The sequence below is a fragment of the Tauraco erythrolophus genome, chromosome 10 (genome assembly GCF_009769465.1).
Source record: "Tauraco erythrolophus isolate bTauEry1 chromosome 10, bTauEry1.pri, whole genome shotgun sequence".
Classification (NCBI taxonomy): Eukaryota; Metazoa; Chordata; class Aves; order Musophagiformes; family Musophagidae; genus Tauraco; species Tauraco erythrolophus.
In genome coordinates, this window is record NC_141474.1 from 32,832,134 (window position 1) to 32,854,177 (window position 22,044).

A 22,044-nucleotide genomic window follows, 5' to 3' on the forward strand; every position below is an offset into this window, starting at 1 on the left:
GTCCCTTCAGAGCTTCCCAGGGTGTAAGAGCACTTGCTAATAAACAGTCTGCCTTCTGTTTCTGACAAGATCAGCTCTCTTTGACTAACAAATTTTTGGATACCAAATGGCACAATGTCTATATTTACACACACATATGGCCAGAGCCAGTCTCCTTACAATACACGCTTTAAGTCAGTTCCTGAAGCAGTGCTGGGGTCGTGTCTAGAATTAATTGTTCTTATCCCACCCTGTTACTAAAGTTACCACAGAAGGATGCACAGACGTGAAAACCACGGATGTGCTCGCACTGAATAACAAAAGGCAGGAGAAAAAGGAGGAAAGCACTTTCCTCGCTAGGCTATAATTCCTGAGAGCCGAACAATACAATCTGTATTGAAAAGAAAACTTATTTAGCTTTTCCAATACCATTAAAGTAATCACTGAATGGATGGATTTGTCTGCCCCCAAAACCGTTCTGGTTACACAGAACTGTAGACTGCGACTGAAATAAAGATTATTTCCCCTGGGGTAGGGGAGAGAGGATGGCACATCAGAAGCCACGTTCTTCTAAAGCCAGAAGAGATGGATTTTTTGTGTCCCCAGAGCTAGACAAAGCACTTGTAGCCACCTAATGGGATGGCTTAAGAGAAACCTGTTACCATCCTTACTCAAAAAACAATTAAATCCTTCCCAGCCAGGCTTTCGAGCTCTTCCCCTGCTCCTGCAGTAACACTTCTGTTTCTAACCAGCCCACCACCATGATTTGATCCAAGTAAAAACTGCTACAAATGTTTATGGAAGACCCTCTCCTGCTCTGAAGGGGCAAGACAATCTCTGATTGTAGTTCATCAATCACTCATCACACCTTCAACCCACTCAGGCCACTTTGATGTCTTTAGCTTTGTGCCTTCCGTGACACAGAACGCAACTTGCAGCTGATCTGCACAGGACAGAAAGCTCTACTGTCTCCAACTGAACCTCTGCAGTACAGGAATCACTGTCAAGTATTCCAGATACCAGCAAAAGTTGTTGAGAAACCAAGAGGTGTGCTGCCTGGTGGTCACATTGTCCAAGCCCACTGCATGCTCTAGACTGTGCCCACAAAGGCTGGGAGTTAATAAAGCATGTGTCTCTCTCTCGAGTTTCTTCCTGGTTTTTTTTTTTTTTGGTATGAGATTACAAACCACATTTTTATTAGGTCATCTTAGCACTGCAAAGCATATCTTCAGCATCCCCTGAAGTGGTTCTCAGGACAACATTAAACCAGTGAATTGTAGCAACTGCCACAAGGGCAGAGCTGTAGCTGTAGTCAAGTCATTTGTAGGAGATGCACATCACATGGATCACTTCCTCCTTGACAGCAGCTCTTGAAGTCATCAGACTTCCAATCATCCGAGAGAGTGTATGTTCCAAGTAAAGCTACTCAGAAACCTTCCTGCTAATTTGCATAAATTAATCAATGCATTCACATTCTCTGAACAATTAACTCATTAAGCAAATGTTGTGATAGTTCAAATATTAACAATTATTTGTTTAAATTATGTACTATCTCAAAGTCTCTTTGGGAATAAACGAATGCTGCAGAGGGCACCTTACCTATTAGGTGGTTGTGCCTGCACATAAATCTTAGATCGTTACAAAATTGATGCAACTTCTCTCTAAAAAGAGCTAAAAACTTAGAAAACAAAGAAGGAACAAATGCTGAAAGTAATTTTATTTGTTCGCATTCTCTAATTTCTCCACCATTCTAAAGGAGCAACCGTTGACTAAAATGGCCTAGATTTTCAAAAATGCCCCAAGGGGTTTTGATGTCTGAGATCTAATTTTCAAAGCACAAAGCGTCATTTCAGCTAAACACAAAGCATCAGTTCAGCTGAGCTGGGCAACTAAAAGCCAGGGCACATTGAATTAGTAGCCAGGACAACATTTTTTGAACCTCTTCATACCAGCTAGGCATCCTGCAAAAATGTAGATGTGGAATCAAGCTGACAAATACCCAGAGAAACTCACTTTCTGTTCACGATCGCCCAGTCTTCCGTGTAACTTCTTACACAGTCTCTCACATGAGGGTCCATCTCACTGTTAAAAGAATAAAAACAAACACCTTCGAAACCACAGCCATGATAATGACTTCTTAAACACACGTACTTTCGCTTAGCTTTGTATTTACTCTTGCAGGCATTCACAGACCAAAATCCCAAACTTCACATACTTAAATCCAGAACAATTAGTCTCCTTGAGCGAGGTGTCCCCCTGTCACTTCCTACCTCTCCTCAGGCACGGCCGACACAAGCGTTCGGCATTCTCGGGGAGCGTACACAACCTCGATGTCATCGGGAGGAAACTCGAGCAAGTCCCGCAGGGGTCCCGACTCCACGGCAATCGGGTGTGTAATAAGGTAGTCCTCCAGCTCAACCGGGTCCACGGCTTCTGTAAGTGGCACCTGGGAAACGACAAGCAATGGAAGGGTCTTAAAACAGAGAGAACGGGGGGAAAAAAGTCAAAACAAAACAATCACATGCACATGTTCTACTCTGGTTTTTAAACCAGCTCTTGCGCCCTGTTGAGGACACTTGATCCAACATCAGATGGTAATGAAACCAAGTGGTGTTAGTCTTAGCTACTGCTGACACCCAGCATAAAGCAATTTTCCATGTCTTGTCTTCTATACAGTACTCCTCTGGACACATACCAAGATCATCTCGAAAAAAAAAAAAAAAAAGGCATTTTCATCTATTTTCAAGAAATTAATCCATTTGCATCAAAAGAAAACATTACACTTTCTTTCCCATGTGTATGACTTTGGGTTTCTTTCTACCCTGCCACTCCTCTGATCACATAGGGAATCTTCACCTTATGCAAGATGAAAAGAACCCTTTCACTCTGAGGCATGGCCCCCAGGCAGGAATCCAGAGCATGGGCTGATGTACCAGGAACTCACAAAGCCACAAAACTCTAAAGACTAACATTATTTTGAATTAAATTACTTCTGAACACAAAACACAAAGTTTGTCCACCACAAGCACAAGTTTAACCACCTCTTCTCCCTGATACTAGAACCTCCAGTGCCACAATGACCCTGCCCATGCCAGAAGGGACACTGCTCTAAATAAAATGGATGCTTAGAAGGCATCTTTACTGGACACAAAGCTTGCACCTGAAGCACATGGAATGACTGAAAAAACACATGTGCAGGAAAACAGTGGATTTCACTGGCAGTACTGATCTCACCGTACTGGAAAAAAAGTGAGCTTTTTTTAGATACATGGGAAAAAAAAAGCATAAACTGGATACATACTCACATTGCATAACTGTATTTTTACATATGTATATTATATAAATACATATATATATCCTGATATGAGATCATTACCCTATAAGGCTGTACATAAACATAGACATTAAGGAAATGAAACATTAAAAACAAGTTTTGAGGAGCCCGTTTCTACAGCAACTGACAGTTTTCCTAGAATTCCCTGGCACATCTCAGTGGCACTGAGCAGTTTAATATGAGTCACAAAAACACATAAAAATTCAGCAATTTTTCTCTACTACTTTCTCTTTCCTGTCATCCAGATGATTTCTGTGAGACAGGGAACCATCCCATAGCTTGTCTTCTGTTGCAGACGACTTCAAAAAGAACACTTAGAACTTAAGTTTGAAACATGCTTCTCAAAAAAATTGCTATACCAACCCCAAATTCCAGTTTTTAAACTTCTATTGCCAAAAAGTTCTGAAATGAATTAACTTTTTATTCAAGGAAAAAGACTTGGCTAACACAGAGGGTATGGAAAGAATCTTTCCTACCACAGCAAACTTAATGAATACTACAATTTTCTTAAAATACAGAAGGCAAATAATTCAGCAGAAAAATGGCGTGACTCCCATGAAGTCAGGTGAGCCGGACCAGATGACTTTATGCCAGATAAGAACCTGGTCAATCGAAACAATATGATGGCTAGAAACTCAGTATTTAGTTCTGTAACTGAGGTAAAAAATACAAATTAATGTTTGTGTAAAGAAATGCATCATCATCTATTTAACTCTGACCCCACAACCTTTTTCCCCCTTCTAATCCTGAACTCTCACAATGCACTTAAAGCATGTGATTTGGAGAACTTTTGAAAATACAAACCAGATACTTGTAACTGGTTTAATCACTGCGAAACTCAAATGAGTAGAACCTCATTGCTCCTTCCCACATTACAGTTCACATGTCATCACCTCGCACTATGTTTCTTACGTGCAGATGGACCATCTCCATTTGGCACTAGATAACTGACAAAACCTACAGCAGTGAAGTGTGACCGTTTATTATTGACGAATTGCTAAAAATGAACGTTTTGGGTTTTTTTTCAGAAGAGCTGTTATAATACTACCACTACTTCGCATGCATATAATCCTTTCCACCCATAAACCTCAAAACCATAGAAGAATAACAACCCAGAAAGGGGGACTTCTTGCAAATGAAGATAAAAATAACCAAATCACTGAGCAAAAGCCACAGAGGCACTGGGCTGCAGAGGTGCTGGGAAACGGCCCTTCTTCAGGTCCTCTCGTTGCCAGTCCAGAGCCCCAACCAGGCAGTGATGCAGCTCCCAGTCGGACGTCGAAAGTGCCCTCTGGAAGAAGGCCAGAGGGTTAAGGCAGCCTCCGAGGGTGACTTAAAGCTGCTTAACTGACTATTTTTAAGCCCTAACATTTTCAGGCTTACTTTTACTCCCCTTGCTGACCTCCCTCCCACACTGGCAGCCCCAAAGCTGAGCCACCTTCCAGCACACCCGCTCGGCAAAACTGAGCTGACCACAACTGGGTTTCAGTCCCCAGGAACTCATTTACCTGTGCATCTCCCCAGGCTGACCAAGAGGAACCTTTTCCTCATTCCCTCCCATCTTTTTAACCCCTTCATCCTCATAAACATTAGAAAATTACAACAGACAAGGAGGAAATTCTGTATCAAGGCAGAGTTGAGGGGTACATGCAGGAGCGAGCAGACATGGGGCAGAGACTGCCACTGCCCCACACACAGCACGTTTCCCCATTCCTGGTGGTTTACGCATCAAATTTCACTGGTCCAACTGGAGCATTGTAACATATCAGACAACAGATTAATGAACTGGCTAGGTTAGTAAAACCCCAATCCGGAAAGGCGGGCAGTGCTTACGGGACTACCCAACACCAGGGCTCGGGTCGGCGCTCCAGGGCTTTCCCAGCCCTTCGTACAGCTCAGGATTAGACCCAAGGTTGAGCTTTACAATTTTCCAGTTTGTCTCTTCGGGTAACTATTGTACCATGAAGATGTAAACAAACATAAAAGTCAAACGCAGAAGCCTGTATTAGGCTCACCATCTGTGCAGCCAGAAATACTGTCTAGCACCTGAGTAAACAGGGCAAACATAAATCCATGGTTATGAAGAGGAACTACTTCGTGTCAAGACTATTGGCAGATAAAAGGCAAGCACATTATTTTAAGCTTTGGATATTTGTGGGGGAAGAAGTGATGAAAGAGGAGGAGGAAATAAGGATGAACAAACGCACCAAAAGGAAAATGAACCCAAACGGTGTCCCAGTCTCTGAACTGAACCACAGCAGCTCCTCTCATGACTCTCACTGCTGATGGTTTAACCTTTCCTCCATCCTGCATCCCTCCAAAGTTGTGGATGAGACCAAGAATAGACGCAGTACGCAAGGGGCTATTCCCATGTTATCTGTAACCTGGTCAAAGTTGCCTGGAATCATCATATGAATCCATCAGATCGAGCGTGCACACCAAAGGAGTCAGACAAGTTCAGATAAAGACCAGGTTATCCAACCGCATCATCCCGGCCTCACCGCTGACTGAGGAGCAGAACCTGCTCTATCACCTCACCTCCAAGTCTCCAGGCCCAGCTTACCTCCTCACGGCACCAGGAAAAATAACGAGGCACCCAACACCAACTCCCATGGTCTATTAGGATTCTAAACTTTCTTAGTTTACAGAAGTTTCGCCGTTACCCTTGTGCACCACTCTGACGTACAACTGATCTCCAAATTATCACAAGAATAGCAAGTCCCACTTTCAGCTGCATATTAAAAGGTTTTGAAATCTGCTGCAGCAGAACCAGGAGAACAGCTGAGGAGCTATAAAGCTGTTCTCTCCCACAGTCCTGCTTGCTAGCAGGCTGCAGACAGGGTTGCGTCTTGCTCATGATATGCAATCTTCCAGGATTCCACCTCGCTTCCAGGAAAGTCCTTTTGGATTCCTCCCGACACCTCCCAGGAAGCACCAGTAGGTGCCTCCTCCATGAAATGCAGCCAGTTTTTCATCAGACTTCCAAAGGCAGAGGGACAACTTCAGCCAAGTATCTGCAAGCGTGCAGTCCACCTACCGACCAGCTAACAAACCTAACGGGGGAATGCTGGAACGCTACTGTAGGAAATCACTGACAGGGTGTCCGTTTCTTCCAAGAAGAGTTTATTAAGGCCCGTTGGAAACTGCAGTCGTGCAGGAGCTCTGACCATCTTTCGAGCCAGGAAGACTAAATTAATGGCAAACACACACCAAAAACATGCAAAGGGAAGCCTGCTCTCAGAATCACGATTGCCGCTCTTTCGAAAAACACTCCTTGATTTTGCATGACTTGTAATTACAGATAAAACTTTGGACAATCTTTTGGATAATTCCTAATCACTCAGTCTTTATCCCCAGGATCAGGCACAGCTGCCTCACTCTGGGCAAGCGCTGTGCTGGTGCTATTAAAATGAAGAGGACTACATGGGGAGAAAGGGGCTGCCGGGTATGAGTAAGAGGGGCATAACCTGCTCCCTGCCAGCAGAAACAAACACAACGTGCTGATAAACCAAAAGCACAGGAAAAAAATCAAACAGGACTCTCTTTTTCAGACTTGCACAGCCCAATTACCCCGAATCAAACACAACACGTGCAAATAACGATTCTGCAAATGTCCTTAACCTGACCACAGACACGTGCTCTGTCAGTTTAACTAAGACACCAGTCTGATTGATTGGGCTTATATAAACTATGTAACGCACACGTTCCATAGGTGCCTCTGTGTTGTTGCAGTTACAGCTCTCACAAGTTGCACTATGAAACCCTATTTCAAAGGTTTACAACTCCTGCAACAGGGACAGTCAAGCTTTCTTCTTTAAGGCTGTGTTATTCTTCACTGTTATATCCCCTTAAAAGCTTGAAAATAAAATTTCGTTTCCTATTGACTTTGTCCTTCTGTAGACAGCAAACATTGTATTTTGCTGCAGTTTTAGAGCACCACTAGCCAAAACATGTCTCTCTCCTATTTACGTCCTTCTTTTGAGCACCTACCTGTATCATCATCATCAGTTATGAAAGAAGCATCTGCACAAATCTGGCAACCAGGGCAGGAGCCTCTGCTAGGGGACGTGGCGTAACTCCATGGAGGGTAACACAAACCCTCGTTTGCTTTAGCCGAGCATCTCACCCAAGGACTGCAGGAGCAAAGGGCTAACACGGAGGGAAAGCTTCAGCCAGGGCACCACACCGCAAAGCCTGTGGCTTATTCCACCCCACCAAGGAAGCAGAAATAAAACACAAAGGGCAGATTTCTATTAGACCTGCTCTGTGGTGGCACTCCTGAGAACAGACGATCACAACCAGCTCCCTCGTGCACTGAGCAGTTCTCCTCTGACAAGCAGGACTTCCCACGTCTCCCAGTGATCCAGGGTTTGCCAAGCGGCGGCGTTGGCCACGTAGGGAAGGCAGCAGCAGCCATGCTCAGAGGGAGTTCAGCAAGCAGGAGTGTGCAGGGCAAGGTGATTCGAAAGGCAGCTGAGACACCTCACTAACAAAGGCAACGGGGATACTTGCCATAGATGCGCTTTTCCATGGTGCTCAAGAAACGACCAAAGGATATCTCATTAGCATGCCATGTAATTAGCCATCATTTTGTGACCTTGACTGAACAGCCTCCCCCCTCCAATTTGCTGCCTTACCTAATTACACCTACACTAGTACCTGAAGACTACCTGCTCTCCTGGGCACTGTACAGAAGCTCAGTAAGGCATCACAGCAGCCACCAGGGCAGAAAAAGAGACAATTACTATCTCCATCTCACAGACACTGACTGAAGCACAGAAGTCCTGTGTAGATCACTGCTGTGTGCCCTGACGTCCACAGGCACTGAGATTTTTGCCTGAAGGACTTTAACCTATCTTTCCCTACACAAACAGCTGGGCAGAGGGGAGATTTCTACATCCTATTCCAGAAGTTTGTTGCCTAACTCACACGTGTTGTACTGAGCATCATAAGTAGTCTTGTGGGACATGCTCTAAGCAACACACTCAGATCCCAGCTATGATTTTGCAGACTCTTCCAGTTAGCCTATGTCAGCACAGCCACAAAAAGCACCACATCCCTCGCATTTCCTTCTCCCTCCCTTACCTCTGCCCTCCCGAGATGCTTATTGTCACGGGGAGCCACAATGGCATTTTAAATGGTTATGACACGATGTCTTGGCAGGATGCATCTGGCCAAACAAGGATTTGAACCCAGTGGCCCAATCCAAGACCAATTTTCCTTTTATCTAAAATGAGATGCATAACTCCCAAGGGCAGAGACCCAGTCTCTGTGAGGATCACAGTACAATTTGGGGCCCTGTAAAAATGACAACGGCAAGGACTGGAAGGTTCTACCTCCTGCCTCCCGTGTAGGAGTAAAATTCCCTGTGAGGATACGATAAGGGACCTTGAAAAATTAACCTTGCAGAGCTCCTCATCACAGGGAGATCCTGACTACTATTTTCACTTGGCGGCTAAGCACTTCTTCAAAATCAGGGTGATATTTCTTGCCGATTTTGAAAGTAGGACAAAGTTCCATCTTAGCTTCAATACCTCCTTAAACATTGAACAATTTATAACGTGCTAAAACTGTAACAGATTGCGCCAAAGCTTCAAATTCTAAATTAATACCAACTTCCCACCCACTGCCTCCCTGGGCAAAATGTTGGAAGGACAGAAGAAGCAGATTAACATTTCAAAGCTGAGCCCCAGCCTTCCCTTAACTATCTCTAGGTCTCCAGGGCAAACAGTCACTTCCCTTGCGGAGCATTCAGGAATGCAGATGGTCTGTTCTTACCACTGTCACCCTTAAAGGGATACTGGTACCTCAGGGAACTGCAACAGGAGTCAAATCTGATGTACTGTAGGAAGGACTCAGTGTAAATCTGAGAACACAGGAAATGTAACACACTAAAAAAAAACATTTCAGGCAAGTTAAAGAAGGTAAAGATTTAAATAAATATATTTGCTAAAGAGAGGCATCAGATCTAAGTGTGAACTACAGCCAATAGTCACTCCGAGGGGTTTAGAAACACAAGCAGTGCAATATTAACCACTGACAATGCTCAAGTAATTAAAAAACATGGTTTACATTTTCTTTAACCTAAACACTTACTCGAAAAATAGTCATAACTGGATCCAAATTCTAAGAATCACAGATTCGCCTACTGCCATTACTGCATTTCAGAAAACCCATACCCCTAACTTGATAAGCCTGATGACTGGTGAGCACAGAGAACTCCCGCATTTAATTTTCTGGCTGCATTTATAATACCTGGAAACATTTAAATGAACCAAGGAGATTCCTAGGCAATCTCTGTTTTTCATCAACCACAGGCAGCTACCAATGCTCAACAAGGTTGACACCTCCCCAGCCATAAAGTGCAATCATTACCTCCACATACATGCATGCTGCCTCTGGAATGCAGTTCCATATCTCCTGCTTTGCTCTGGATCTTATTACTTCTTTTGCATGGTGTTTTGAAAGACATAATTACTACAGTGAATAGCTGATGAAAGTCTTTAATTTCAAATGGTAAACGTGCCTCAAAAATTTCTGTAAGCATTCTCTGCTAAGACGAAAACTGTTTTAGAAATGGTCTGAAGCCTCCATTTTTAAGATCTGAGAATATTTAGGATAAATTCTGGATTCCTTTTACAGACAAGCCCAATGATCTGTAATGTGTGTCAAATTCATGCAATATCACAATGCTTGAAATGGAAAAAGCCTCTAACGAAAGGAAATATTGTAAATATACCTACCCAAAGAGGAGTCCTACATACAGCAAGTAACAGCCAGCCACAAAACCAGTGAGATGTTTTATGTACAAATATTGCTAGGTTATTTGCTATTATAACTGGTTGTTAACATAAGAAGCCATTTGGGTAAAGAAATATTAACATTAATCAGAGATTAATTAGTTATCTGGGAATACTAAGGCAATTTCTTACCAAACCCAGAAAGACACGAGTTATGCCTCCAAGGATGGGTAAGAAGAAAGATACTATCTTCTTTGATGACTAAGAATCACATAATTTCACCAAGAGAGTATGTGAAGAACACGAACACTTTGATACAGAAAACACAAGTGCTGAGACAGATCCGAAAGAGCTACCCTCTGATAAATTGCATCAAAACTGTGAGCGCAGAGGCTGAGACAACAAAAACATCAAAGCTCCATTATTAAAGAAATGAAAAAGCCAAACAGTTTGATCAGAGACTCTAGAATAATCACAGGCATCCCACTTTTGGCAGAAACACTACATCAAATCAGCGGAGATGGATCCCTCCGGACCCTTAGGGTTCACACAGGCAAACCATGGTGGCTCTCAACCGTGCAAGCTGACCCGTGGTAACCACAAACATGCACGCTCTTCTGAGTGGAAAATACTTGGCACAGTCACGTCTCAATTGTCAGTGGGCAATTTATCCAGTGTATGGATTAGCCACGAGACACACGAAGATGCCAGAGCTGGCGTCGCGTGGAGCTGCCTGTGCTATTTAGCTAGAGGACAGCTGAAGTGGTTTACATATGTGCCCAGGTGAAGAAATGACTGGGTCTGCCACATTCACGGCGAGCAAAGCTCCACCTAACAAACCACACGAGTCCGAGCCACCTTGGGGCTCAGACAGTGCCCACGTCTCCGCTCTGTGAGCCTGAGCAGCGCTGTCTGGAGACACCAGCAGCGAGCCCCAGCACCCAGCTCACCCTGCAGCGGCACAGCCGCCACGGAGCAAGGCTCAGCCCATCACCCGAAACTCCAGGGACCACAGTGGACCCTCCATCCTCGAGTCCTGTCGCCTGCTGTTCAGAGCTGGCTCTGCAGAGCCGCTGGAGTGCCCTGCACAGCCTGGTGCAAAGCCTGGGTGCATCCCCCAGCCCTGCCAGCCCAGATAACAGAGACATGGATCTCATTCAAATTAAGGCTTACTCCTTCACGGACTCACAGCCGGCACTAAAGCACGCTCCGCCAGCTCTCCGGAGCCTTCACGGGCAAGCAGCAGCAAGATAGCTGAGAAAGAGAAAGCAGCTGTAATTTAGCATCATGAAGCATCAGTCTTCCAGTCCACTGGTGCTTGCTGGGACTGTGGCAGCACTGGCGTGAAAGACTGTTAGCAGATCAACAGGGACCCAGGCTGAAAATTTTGACATCGCAATTTGAATCCAATATTAAGAATTTTTTGCAGTTTAGGGTATTAGCAGCATTTCTACTCAACGTCAGTTTGTTTATGCATTTTTCTCCTAAAAAAGATGTGTCACAACTAACGTTAATAAACAAAGAGTAGGATTTAACAGCATTTTTAGATTATTTATTAACAGGCCTGTCATGAATGCTTCATTTAAGTAACTGAATTTACTCAGTATAATAACATTTAGTTAAGATTAGTTATCTCTGCTATCTCTGCAAAGTTATTGCAGATCAATGAGACTCAGCAGCATTTCAATGGATACCAGACTCACCAACTTCATATATAAAATGCTCATGACCTCTGCAACAGGGCTCGCTACTCGTTTTAGAAAAAATATGTAGCAGTTTTAATTTACTAAAGAAAGCGCCTGCACCAGAGCAGAGTTAACTGTGAGTAATCCCTAATGGGAGGAGGCAGGGAAGAGGATGTGGATGCCTCTCCCATCCTCCCCCATCCGATGAGGACAGACCATTCAGCAAGGCAGGGCAAAATCTCCAGGAAATACATATAATGAGAGTCACTATGAAGCCTTAATCAGCTTTGAGAGAGCATTAAGACTTGGCTCATTTTCCTTTTCATTTTAGTGATTTTGGTGATAAAACTACTTGGCTTTGAACGCTTCAAAACGCCCTTTTCCATGCCACGTAGGATACTGTCATGTTTTCCCTTGCAGTGTTTTCCATTCATTTGCACAAATTATCTTTTCTTCTTCTTTTAAATGATGCTAACATAAACTATGAAAATACACAAAGGAACCTATATTCTCTTATTGAATAATTAGATACTATCTCTGAATACACAACCAAAGTCTAACATCCAATAAATCCGGAACAAAGCTCCAATTAGCCCAGATAATGCCGATAAACCCAGCAGTGCTTCACAAAGATATGCTCATGTCAGCACCTTTATTTTACATGGAGAAAATGGAGTGCTGAGAGCAGACATGGTCAGATCACATCATGTCCAAGAATCCAGACCCCTTTATTCCCAGACTAATTAGCATCTCTTATAAAAGTGTTCCTCCTCATACTAGCATTCGTCTATGCTGTAACATACACCAACAGACAGGAAATATTACCCCTGATCCTTTGGAAACAGCTGTGATTTTTCTGTAAAAAAAAAAAAAAAACTGTATACATTCATTCTGCTTATTTGCAGTTTCTGTGAAATACTGCTCTGCTAATGAAAATATACCTCTCAAGACTTAAAATAATTAAGACAATTTTCTTTTCTTTGGAAAAAAAAAAAAAAAAATCAAGTTTTGGACAACACCCAAGACCATTTCAACAACTATCTTTAGCACACACAAAAGTGAAATATTCAGAAATCCAAGATTTTATAAGTCTTTATCTAATTTAAAAAATATAAATATCATTAAGCAACAAAAGTCGCTGAACGTAGAACAAGACACACCAACAGCCAGCCTACAATTGAAGAGAGGTCCGGATACCTGGTGATTATTTTCTGCCCTTTGATAACATCATCTGCCCATCAGAAAAGGACAGCACACACAGGGGAAAAAAAACAGACGACGAGCCCATTTGCAGACACAAACCAAAACTCTGCTCTTCTTACACCAAAGCAGCACAGAAAGCAGCCACGAAACAGCAAACTGAGGCATGTGCACCGACATGCAGAGAAAGCTTTGGGTCACTTCAGCAGTAACTCATGCTAATCTCTGACAATCCGCAATCCAGCTTCATCCAGGTGAAACTACGGCAGAAATCCGGAGAGAGGAACCAGGCCTCTGCCACGCTGCAGCACGCAGCAACGAGCAGAAACGACCGGTGCAAGAGAGGGTGAGCAGGCAGAGTTAACGAGCACCATAACACACGGAGTTGCTCAACAGGAAAAATAAACTTGGAAAGAAAAGAAAGTGGTTAGTCACGAGGGATTATAACAGCCCATAGTAAACAGTCCAGTTCATCAAATAAACACAGCAAACGCCCCACGCTGCAAGATGCTGGGGAATTCTTTGAAAGGAAGCGTGAGCTCCGTGCTTTCATGCATTCAAGCCGTGAGTTCGTGGTGAGAAGCCCCAGCTCCCACGAGGGAACACTGAACCCCTCGATGCCCCGAGGATGAGCACAGCTCGTGGCTCACAACGCAGAACGCCAACAGCAAGGGGCAAACGCACGCTCGATTTACCAGTGGACTTCGAGAGACTTGCAAAAGTAATTCCAAAAAATAAAATCTGCTTTATCTAACTCCAAGACCTTACCAGCTCCTGTTTCTCAGCAACAAATTGTCAGTGCGTTCTGTTCTGGGTTTGAAAAATAAGAGCTCAGTGCTGCCAGGACTGCATCCTGCAGGAGTCTCCGTTCGGCACATTAGGTTACACAGGAAAAGCCTCTGAAGGCTTCGGACCTCTCTCTGTGGTTTGATGAATGTGCAGCTAAAATCAGCTGCTCCTAACGTGGCAGAAGGGTGGAGGCTGACAATAATAAACTGCAAGCTCCTGTACAGTCATTTCAAAGCAGTGTCTTCTCCCCAGCTCTACCAGATACTAAATTAGAAACCATTCTGGCAGCATTTCGTCTGCTGCTCGTGAAGCAAAAGGGAAGGGACTTGTTAAAATCCAGCTGACAGGTTTTTGCATTTATCCCAGGTTCAACCACAAGCAAGCCTGTCGAGTGTGAAAAGTCCCTGTGCTGGCTTCAGCCAACAAGAAACAAAAGGCCCAACCAAGGGCTGAGCTGAGGGCCCTTCATTCACAAAAGCACACACTTCTCCAGAAAAAATGTCTCCATAGGACTGCGTGGGGTAGGACTCTCAGATGAATCACTATAAGCAGCAACTGTTGGCAACTGTCGACAGAGAATGAGTGCTGACCTGATCATAACTACCTATGGAAGTGCTCAACACGATGAGCAAGATGCACTGGATAGGGAAGATCACATCTGCATTAGCACTAGAAGTCCTCCAGTTCTGTGCTGCACACTCAACAGTGCAACTTGCTGCCACTGTGGAGACAGACTCATAGAATCCTAGAATCACAGAATGGTTTGGGTTGGAAGGGACCTCACAGATCATCCAGTTCCAACCCCCCTGCCATGGGCAGGGACACCCTCCACTGCACCAGGTTGCTCAAAGCCCCATCCAACCTGGCCTTGAACACTTCCACGGATGGGGCAGCCACAGCTTCTCTGGGCAACCTGTGCCAGTGTCTCACCACCCTCAGAGGGAAGAATTTCTTCCTTACATCTATATCTATGAGATACTCACATGAAACCAAATCACATGGCATTATTAAAATATCCATACATTTTAGCATCAATTTTCTATTTAATCCCACACTATGTGCCCTACTCTAGGCTTTTAAACCCGTGTGGCTACGTAATACTGCAAGGCAGGTTCAGGACCTTCTACTTCTTCTCTGTAAAAGTGTAATGACACACAAACTTTTGAACTTTTCCAGAGCAAACAGCTATTCAGAGCAGTAATGCTTTCTCTCTGCATAATGTTTGTCATCAAATCAGGACAGGGAGGCACAGCAGATTCTGATGGATGCCTAAGGGAGAGAAATTAACCCAAAATTCAGCACAAGTGAACCTCTGTCATATTATGCAGCCTCAGGACACAGACTCATGACTTAACTAAATATACTTTTCCTGCAGACCATCTCCTACAAACTATCGCTCCATGTTAATCATGCTTCTGAAGAGCATCTCTGCTCAGCACAGAATTTAATATGACAAACTAGGAGCTTATCACATCAACCATCACACAATGCAGTTTGAGAGGAAAGGCTCCGAGCCTGCTTCCAGTTAGCATGACCTTTTCCAGGATTTTTACAGATTCTTGCATATATTTAGTAGAAAACACAACAGCAACAGGATAATGATACTAGAACTGAAGACAGGGCTGACAATACTGTGACCAACAAATCTGATCCTGCATTAAGAATTACATGTGAAGATCAACAGGACTGAAGCTTTGAGCACACACGTTTGATGATGGCAGAATGGAAAAACCTTAGAAATAGGAAGAACCATAGAATCAGAGAATGGTTTGGGTTGGAAGGGACCTTCAAGATCATCTAGTTCCAACCCCCCTGCCATGGGCAGGGAAACCCTCCACTACACCAGGTTGCTCAAAGCCTCATCCAGCCTGACCTTGAACACTTCCAGGGATGGGGCATCTACAACTTCCCTGAGCAACTTGGTCCAGTGTCTCACCACCCTCAGAGTGAAAAACTTCTTCCTTATATCTAATCTAAATCTCCCCTCTTTCAGTTTAAATCCACTGCCCCTTGTCCTCTCACTATACACTCTTCTAAAAAGTCCCTCTCCAGCTTTCTTGTAGCCCCTTTAGGTACTGGAAGGCTGCTAGAAGGTCTCCCCCGAGCCTTCTCTTCTCCAGGCTGAACAACCCCAACTCTCTCAGCCTGTCTTCATAGGAAGAAGTGGAAAAGACAATTCAAAGGAGGCAATACAAGCAAAAACAGATATCAAAAATATGGCTGGCTGAGGAACAGCTCGAAGAGGTACACAGAAGAGATCTTGCTTTATGAAAGCAATGGGGAGTAGAAAGGCAATTCAGTCAAGTTGTTCCAAGATGAAACCACATGTGAGACAAACGAGGCACAGAAGCTTGTGGGATGGACATCCAACGGGTCCTTCAAAAGCAGGCTCTATTCCTCAGCTATCCATTGCTGCAGGGAAGCGGATTCAATGACCCTGAGTGCTCCATCCAGTGTACTGCTAATAGCAGGGGTCCCTCCCTATTGCCTAATACTGAATTATGCAAAAGACCATACAGAACTGCCAAGTCAGGGCTTTGCATTATCATTCCACACCCCTAGAGAGATTGCTTCGATAAAGCATTAGCCCTGGACACACCGCTCTCGTTAACCCTTCCTCCTTCCTGCTCACTCCCATTAAGGCTGGGCACACAGCTGACAAAGCCAGCCTTCTGGTCTCCTCGTACTCACACATGATGCAGAGGGAAACAAGAGGAATTCCAGCCCTCTTCATTCCCCGGTGAGTCCAAGCCACAGCTGGATCTCCTTAAGGATGAACTTTCAGCCTGCAGCAAAGTCATTCTTCTAAGCTAGGGGTCAAATGAGTCTTGGAGATCCCTTTTGAGATGATACTAGCTCCAAGGACGCATTTGTGCTCTGTCTGAGAAAGCTTTAATGCATTACATCGGACACAGAGCAGTACATGAACTGAGGAAACTCTAGAGGACCCTACTCCAAAACGAGAATAACTCTTGTAACCTCAGAACACTCGTACGATCAAATTCAGGTCACGTTTCCAGTACTGCCTGACCTAATCAACCCTCTTTGAAGAAAACAAGATGCTATAATATTTGTTTTGTATGTTGTCTGCTGCAAAAGAAACTGCTATGACCCGAAGCAACAACCCAAATCAAAGGAACACTTCCAAAAATACAGTTCCAGCCTGAAAAAAGTTTGCTGAAATTTTGACATTTTTACGACACACTGAATAAGTTTTGAAGGTTACTGGTAGGCCATGCAAGAGAATCTGACCTCGGAAAGGGTGATTCTGACAACGTGGCCTACATTTCAGCCACTCTTGAAAGAGGACAGTAAACTTGTAAATAAATATACATTCCTGAGGAACAATGACATTCGAGTTTCACAATTACATTCAAAATACCTCTGAAGAGTGAATGAGCCACTGTGGTCCCACTCTCAAGAGGGACAAGAAACACAAGAAAACAGCTACCTGGAGTGTATGAGCTTGCAAAGAGCTCTTCGTAGAGAGAACCACACATGCACGTGGAATTTAATGCCCAGTCCAGGCTGTTCTGGGATAAAACAACTGACGTCTCGTCAAGGGAGCCCCTTGTCCTACCAAGATTCTGCAGAAACACAAATTACCAGCCACCCCAACTGATTTGCAAGATAGATATTTCCAAAATTAGCGAGTTTTGCATGGAATTATTTTCCTCAATGTTATCAGGGTCATTTAGGTCAACAACCTGTCAGCACTGCAACTTCTTTCCAAAAGGTAATCCAAATAACTACGCACACCTTCTTCAGGCTTCCACGTTCCAAGCATTACTTACTGTTGTGTGATGAGAGACGCTGCCTCCAATATTGAGGTTTTTGAGAAGCTGGGGGGACCCTCCATACTGCCCTGAGATCTGCTTCCTGACTTCAGCAGCTACAGTTCTGAAACGAGACAGGGACAACATTATCTCTGTAAAAGAATTACAACGAAGATGATGTATCAAATACATTTTACACCGCCGTTGGAACGAAACCAAAATACTTAGCGCGCTGGTCGGAATGCGAGTGTCACCGGCCGGTGAGAACAGTCCTCATGTATTAAATTCCTGGAGAATCACAAAATTCTCACAAGGCTGCACATACACGTTCTTAACAGCAATTACATCCTTTTTCCTTTTGTGAGCTGCACATCTGTGGCAATAAAACACATGTGACACTGAGCACAAATAAACTCGTTCCCAGCAGGCTCTTTCCAGTTCCTACCAAGGAAAGCTCTCCTCCACCACTCTCGGCACCCCTCGGCAGTTCCAAGCCTGGTCACACACCTGCTTGTGTGCTCTGCTCTCTCATTTCCATCCCTTACCTATTTTGGGGGTTCGCAGTCACAGAGATAAGGACCAGCAGCCACTTTCCACCCAATATCCAACCACTTCAACACCCAGCTCGGAGCAGAAAAGCAGTCCCACGTTGGGTGGGCTGAAATGTCTGGGGAACAACACACGGAAAACAACCGACCAGGGCGGAACAAAAAACTGTTTCCCCTTTCACATAGGAAAGGTAGCGGTGGGACTACAGTGACGAACAGAAGGGACATGCCATGCACCGGCTAGCAGGGCACCATGCCATATTGTCTCTCCCAGAGAGAAATCCCACCACTGGGCAACTTTTCTCAGCAGGAGGGAAAAACACAGATCAATCCTTCCATGCCTGGAGGGTAAAACCCACACTGTGCCTCTCTAGTGTTTTCTGTTCTCCCCCAATAAGCCACGTTGTCACTGGTAAGCCTGAAAACACAACAGTTGGGAAAACCCATCAAGGGAACGTCTCAGCAGCAGGAGAGCACATCGGAGAGGGACATCTCAATAGTCAAGGACTGCCTGAGCAAACAGCCACAGGTCAAGTGCTCCCTCCTGTAACCTGGCAATACGCAGCAGCTCACCTCGGCGGTAGAAGTGGGACAGCCAAGTTTCTGAGTTTTGTTTCAAAACCAAACCAAAAGCCCAGATTCTTTCCACAAAAAAACATTCTGCTGAAAAGCTCCTGTCTAGCCCTGGTCTACAGAACCTCACCGACACAAGAGCGCTCGTCTCCAGGAGTCCATAACCAATTTATGAGCGACAAACACGCTCCCAAATGTCATGAACCACATCGCAGCACTGCGGTCCGCTTCGTCTCGCAGGACAAAGTCCCAGCTCCAAAGAGATGCTAACCAGTGCACAAAACAGACGAAGAGGCTGCAAGGACACAGGTGATTTTTTTTCTGCTGTATCAGCGATCTTTGTGGGAACAGCATCACGGCTAACAGACCCGCTCCCGACTTCACTCGGAGGAACGTGCTGTGTATCAGCATGGTGAACGAGCTGCTAAAACCCTGTCGAGATGGTTAAACCTCCTCTGAGCAAAACCTTGGGCTCCTGGCTTCGGGGCTGCTGTGGCAGGGAATGCTGGTGGGCAGGAACGAGGGCAGGTGGAGGCAACCGATGTCAATGGAAGAGAAGGGAACTCTAAAAGGGAACTAGCTGGGACAACCAAGCCTACCATGGAGAGCAGATGTTTCCTCAGGCCACAGGATGGGAGTAAGATTAGCTAAAGGAAGCATTATTTTGTCTTTTTAAAAAGTGGACTGCAGAAGGGAAAAAACATTTTATGCATTCTGGCTGCAAGAAGTCATTTGCTTCATGTTTGCCTTTATCCACAGGAGACTATGTTTTCACTTCTGGAGGGTGGCTTCTGAAAGCAGACCAAGCAGCTCCTGCTGGGGACAGACAATGTTCAGGCTGTCTGATTGCCCTCGGAAAAACCTTCTTCTCCTCTCCCACCACCTGCACACGTACACTCGCAGACGCACACACATGAGAACAAACCACGCATGCTGCTAGCATCCATAGGAAAATTTGGAATGTATTAGAACGGCTGCTTGGCATGGAAAACACTCCGCATCTGTGGTGGACAGGATTTAAAAGCTTGCCCTCGGGCTGCAGAGGATCTCTGCTTTAAGCCCAATCTCCTACTCGGTGCGTGTTTCGTGTAGTTCCCGATGATACGCAAAAGAGAGCCTTCACTGCACGGCTGCCAGGAAAAATCAGAACCCACATTTCACCATCCAGCACAACAGAGGAATAACTAAAAATCTTTCCCCGTTTTCAAGAAATATACACTGTTTACAGACGGAAAGTATAGCACAGGAGGAAACCTGTCCTCAGCTGTCAAACCACAGCCGATGCCGAGCCACGTTACTCGGCGCTGCTCCTCCTGCGTGCAGCAGCTCCTTACGAACCTGCGACACGCCGTGTGATGGACTCCAGAGGGGTTCTCAGTCCTTTCTTCTTCTACGTGTCGGCCTACGACTGCGCCTTACCCAACCTGAAGCAGAAGCAGGCTTGGCTGCAGTTACGGCATCGCTCGGGGGCACTATCAGTCTGCGTGGATGCCATCACACTGCCCAACATCATCCCCGCTGAATAGGTCATTGGATGCAACAGGGGAAGAATCATGGTAAAACAAAAGGGTGGCACTGATCAGCACAGCTTCTGACCGTGCGCCGTACGTTGACGGCTGCTCCATGTTGCTGCCCCATTAATAACCTCACTGGATATGGAAAATTGCCCTGAAGCATGATCACAGAAAGTCAGAACTGAACAGCCTCCAATCGGTTTGGCCAAGACACCATGACTACTTTCAAGTCTTAAGTGATCCTACCTCCCTAGCTTTCACAATTACCAATCAAACCTCTCCCCACGTGAAGAAACTGGCTACTGCCTAAACATCAAAATTCCCGAGTGGAGCCTGCAGGAGTTACTACTACTCACTCCAAGCCTGCAGTCTAATCCACAGCTCTGGTTGGCTTCCTTTCTGTATCACTGCATTCACAAATCTATCAAACACCATTTCCCCTACTGGAAAGCGTCATGCTTCTGACATTTAGAAAACATCTTCTAATGTAATCTCATCACCAAGTGTATTTAGGGGTAATCTATACCTGCTTAGTTTTGTGCCAACCTCATCAGTTAGGTTCAACAGCTTCCCTCCCACTCCTTCCTACTTGCAAGGTATTCCAGACAAGGAGTTGTATCCCTTCCCAGCCTTCCTTCTGCAAAGCTAAGTAAGGTCAGATCCTGCAACAGGCTTTCTGCTCTTGACCACCCTGATGGCTCTTCTCCACATTTGTTCCAGTTGGCAATCACGCCTTTTAAAACACTGTTTCATCCCGATCACTCACTCCAGATAAGGCCTGACCAGGGCTTTGTAGAACCAAAAGAGCATTTTCCTATTGAGAAAACACCTCAGTTGATTACTTTCAGGACTGTTTTCTCACTGCCTCATCATAGAGGTTCACAGTTTCCCTAAAACTGATAATACACTTGCCTTCTCCTCCTCCATTTCCAAAAGCCGTTTGTCCATGACAAATGCCATCTATTCATGACGAGTTAAGTTCATGTTATATTATAACTCTGAACACTATTCCTAACTAGAAGCTACGCTTCATAAACCAACTTAGGTTAAAAAGTGTATAACATCAAACCCAAGCAGAAGAGAGAAATAAATCTTAAAATAGTCTCCAAATGAAAAAAAAAAAAAAATCCATCTGGCAGAACAGACGAGCCATTAAAGCTCTTGATAATTAGAAGGGCAAATAAAAAACTGCCTCTTTAATAACTATCTTATATTCAACATGTAACCTGGGATCCTTAGACAAACATTCCAGTTAATTACAGCCCACAGCCTCATGAATGCTGATGTTTAAAGTAAATCTTCCAGAGTCACTTCCTTTCTGACCTTCTTCACTGGTTAATTATTGTGTGTGCATGTGGTTCATACAGAAAAAAAAAAAGAAAAAAAGACAAAGGAGAGGAAAAAAAAATCCCCTTGGAACTGGCTTCTAAAGCAAAACAAGACTGGTCATTCTCAAAATACTCTGGGCTGTAAATAACAAAATGAAACCATTTGTTTGCACTTCCATGTTTCTTTACTACAAACAAAAATCATTTCTGTTTCTACGTGGCTGACCCCGTCAAAACGAAAAATTGCTCCTTTTTTTTTCTTTTTTAAAGCTTAAGCAGCATAGTGGAAATTCAGTTCTTCTTTTTGCCTTCCCACGAACAGGCTCACCAAGACCTGCCCAGTTATGCCAAGCAAGGCTGAGAACTCCACAGAAGAGGTGGGTCAGGATACGGTCCCCTAGACCATCTGCTGCAGTGATTTGAGGAAGTCTCTCTTTTCCATAGCCCTCCCCATTTTGAAAGAGCAAAGCAAACTGGTTTTCCCCATCCCACTAATTACAAAACTGTTACTCCTGCCTGTTCTTCATCCCGAGTGTCACGTGCAGTGACTCTACATTCAGTAAGCCTCTGCCTCTTGA

The 22,044-nt window shown here is 44.6% G+C and overlaps 1 protein-coding gene across 1 annotated transcript in view; it reads right to left on the minus strand.

Moving 5' to 3' along the window:
* The window catches only part of DOCK7 (dedicator of cytokinesis 7), a 108,652-nt gene that overhangs the window by 80,919 nt on the left and 5,689 nt on the right, over positions 1-22,044 (minus strand). The window contains exons 2-4 of the mRNA XM_086617078.1: positions 17,522-17,627; positions 2,250-2,425; positions 1,993-2,061 (exon numbers count right to left, since the gene is read on the minus strand). Of these exons, the coding sequence (XP_086473204.1) occupies positions 1,993-2,061; positions 2,250-2,425; positions 17,522-17,627 (351 nt within the window). The remainder of the gene's footprint in view (positions 1-1,992; positions 2,062-2,249; positions 2,426-17,521; positions 17,628-22,044) is intronic.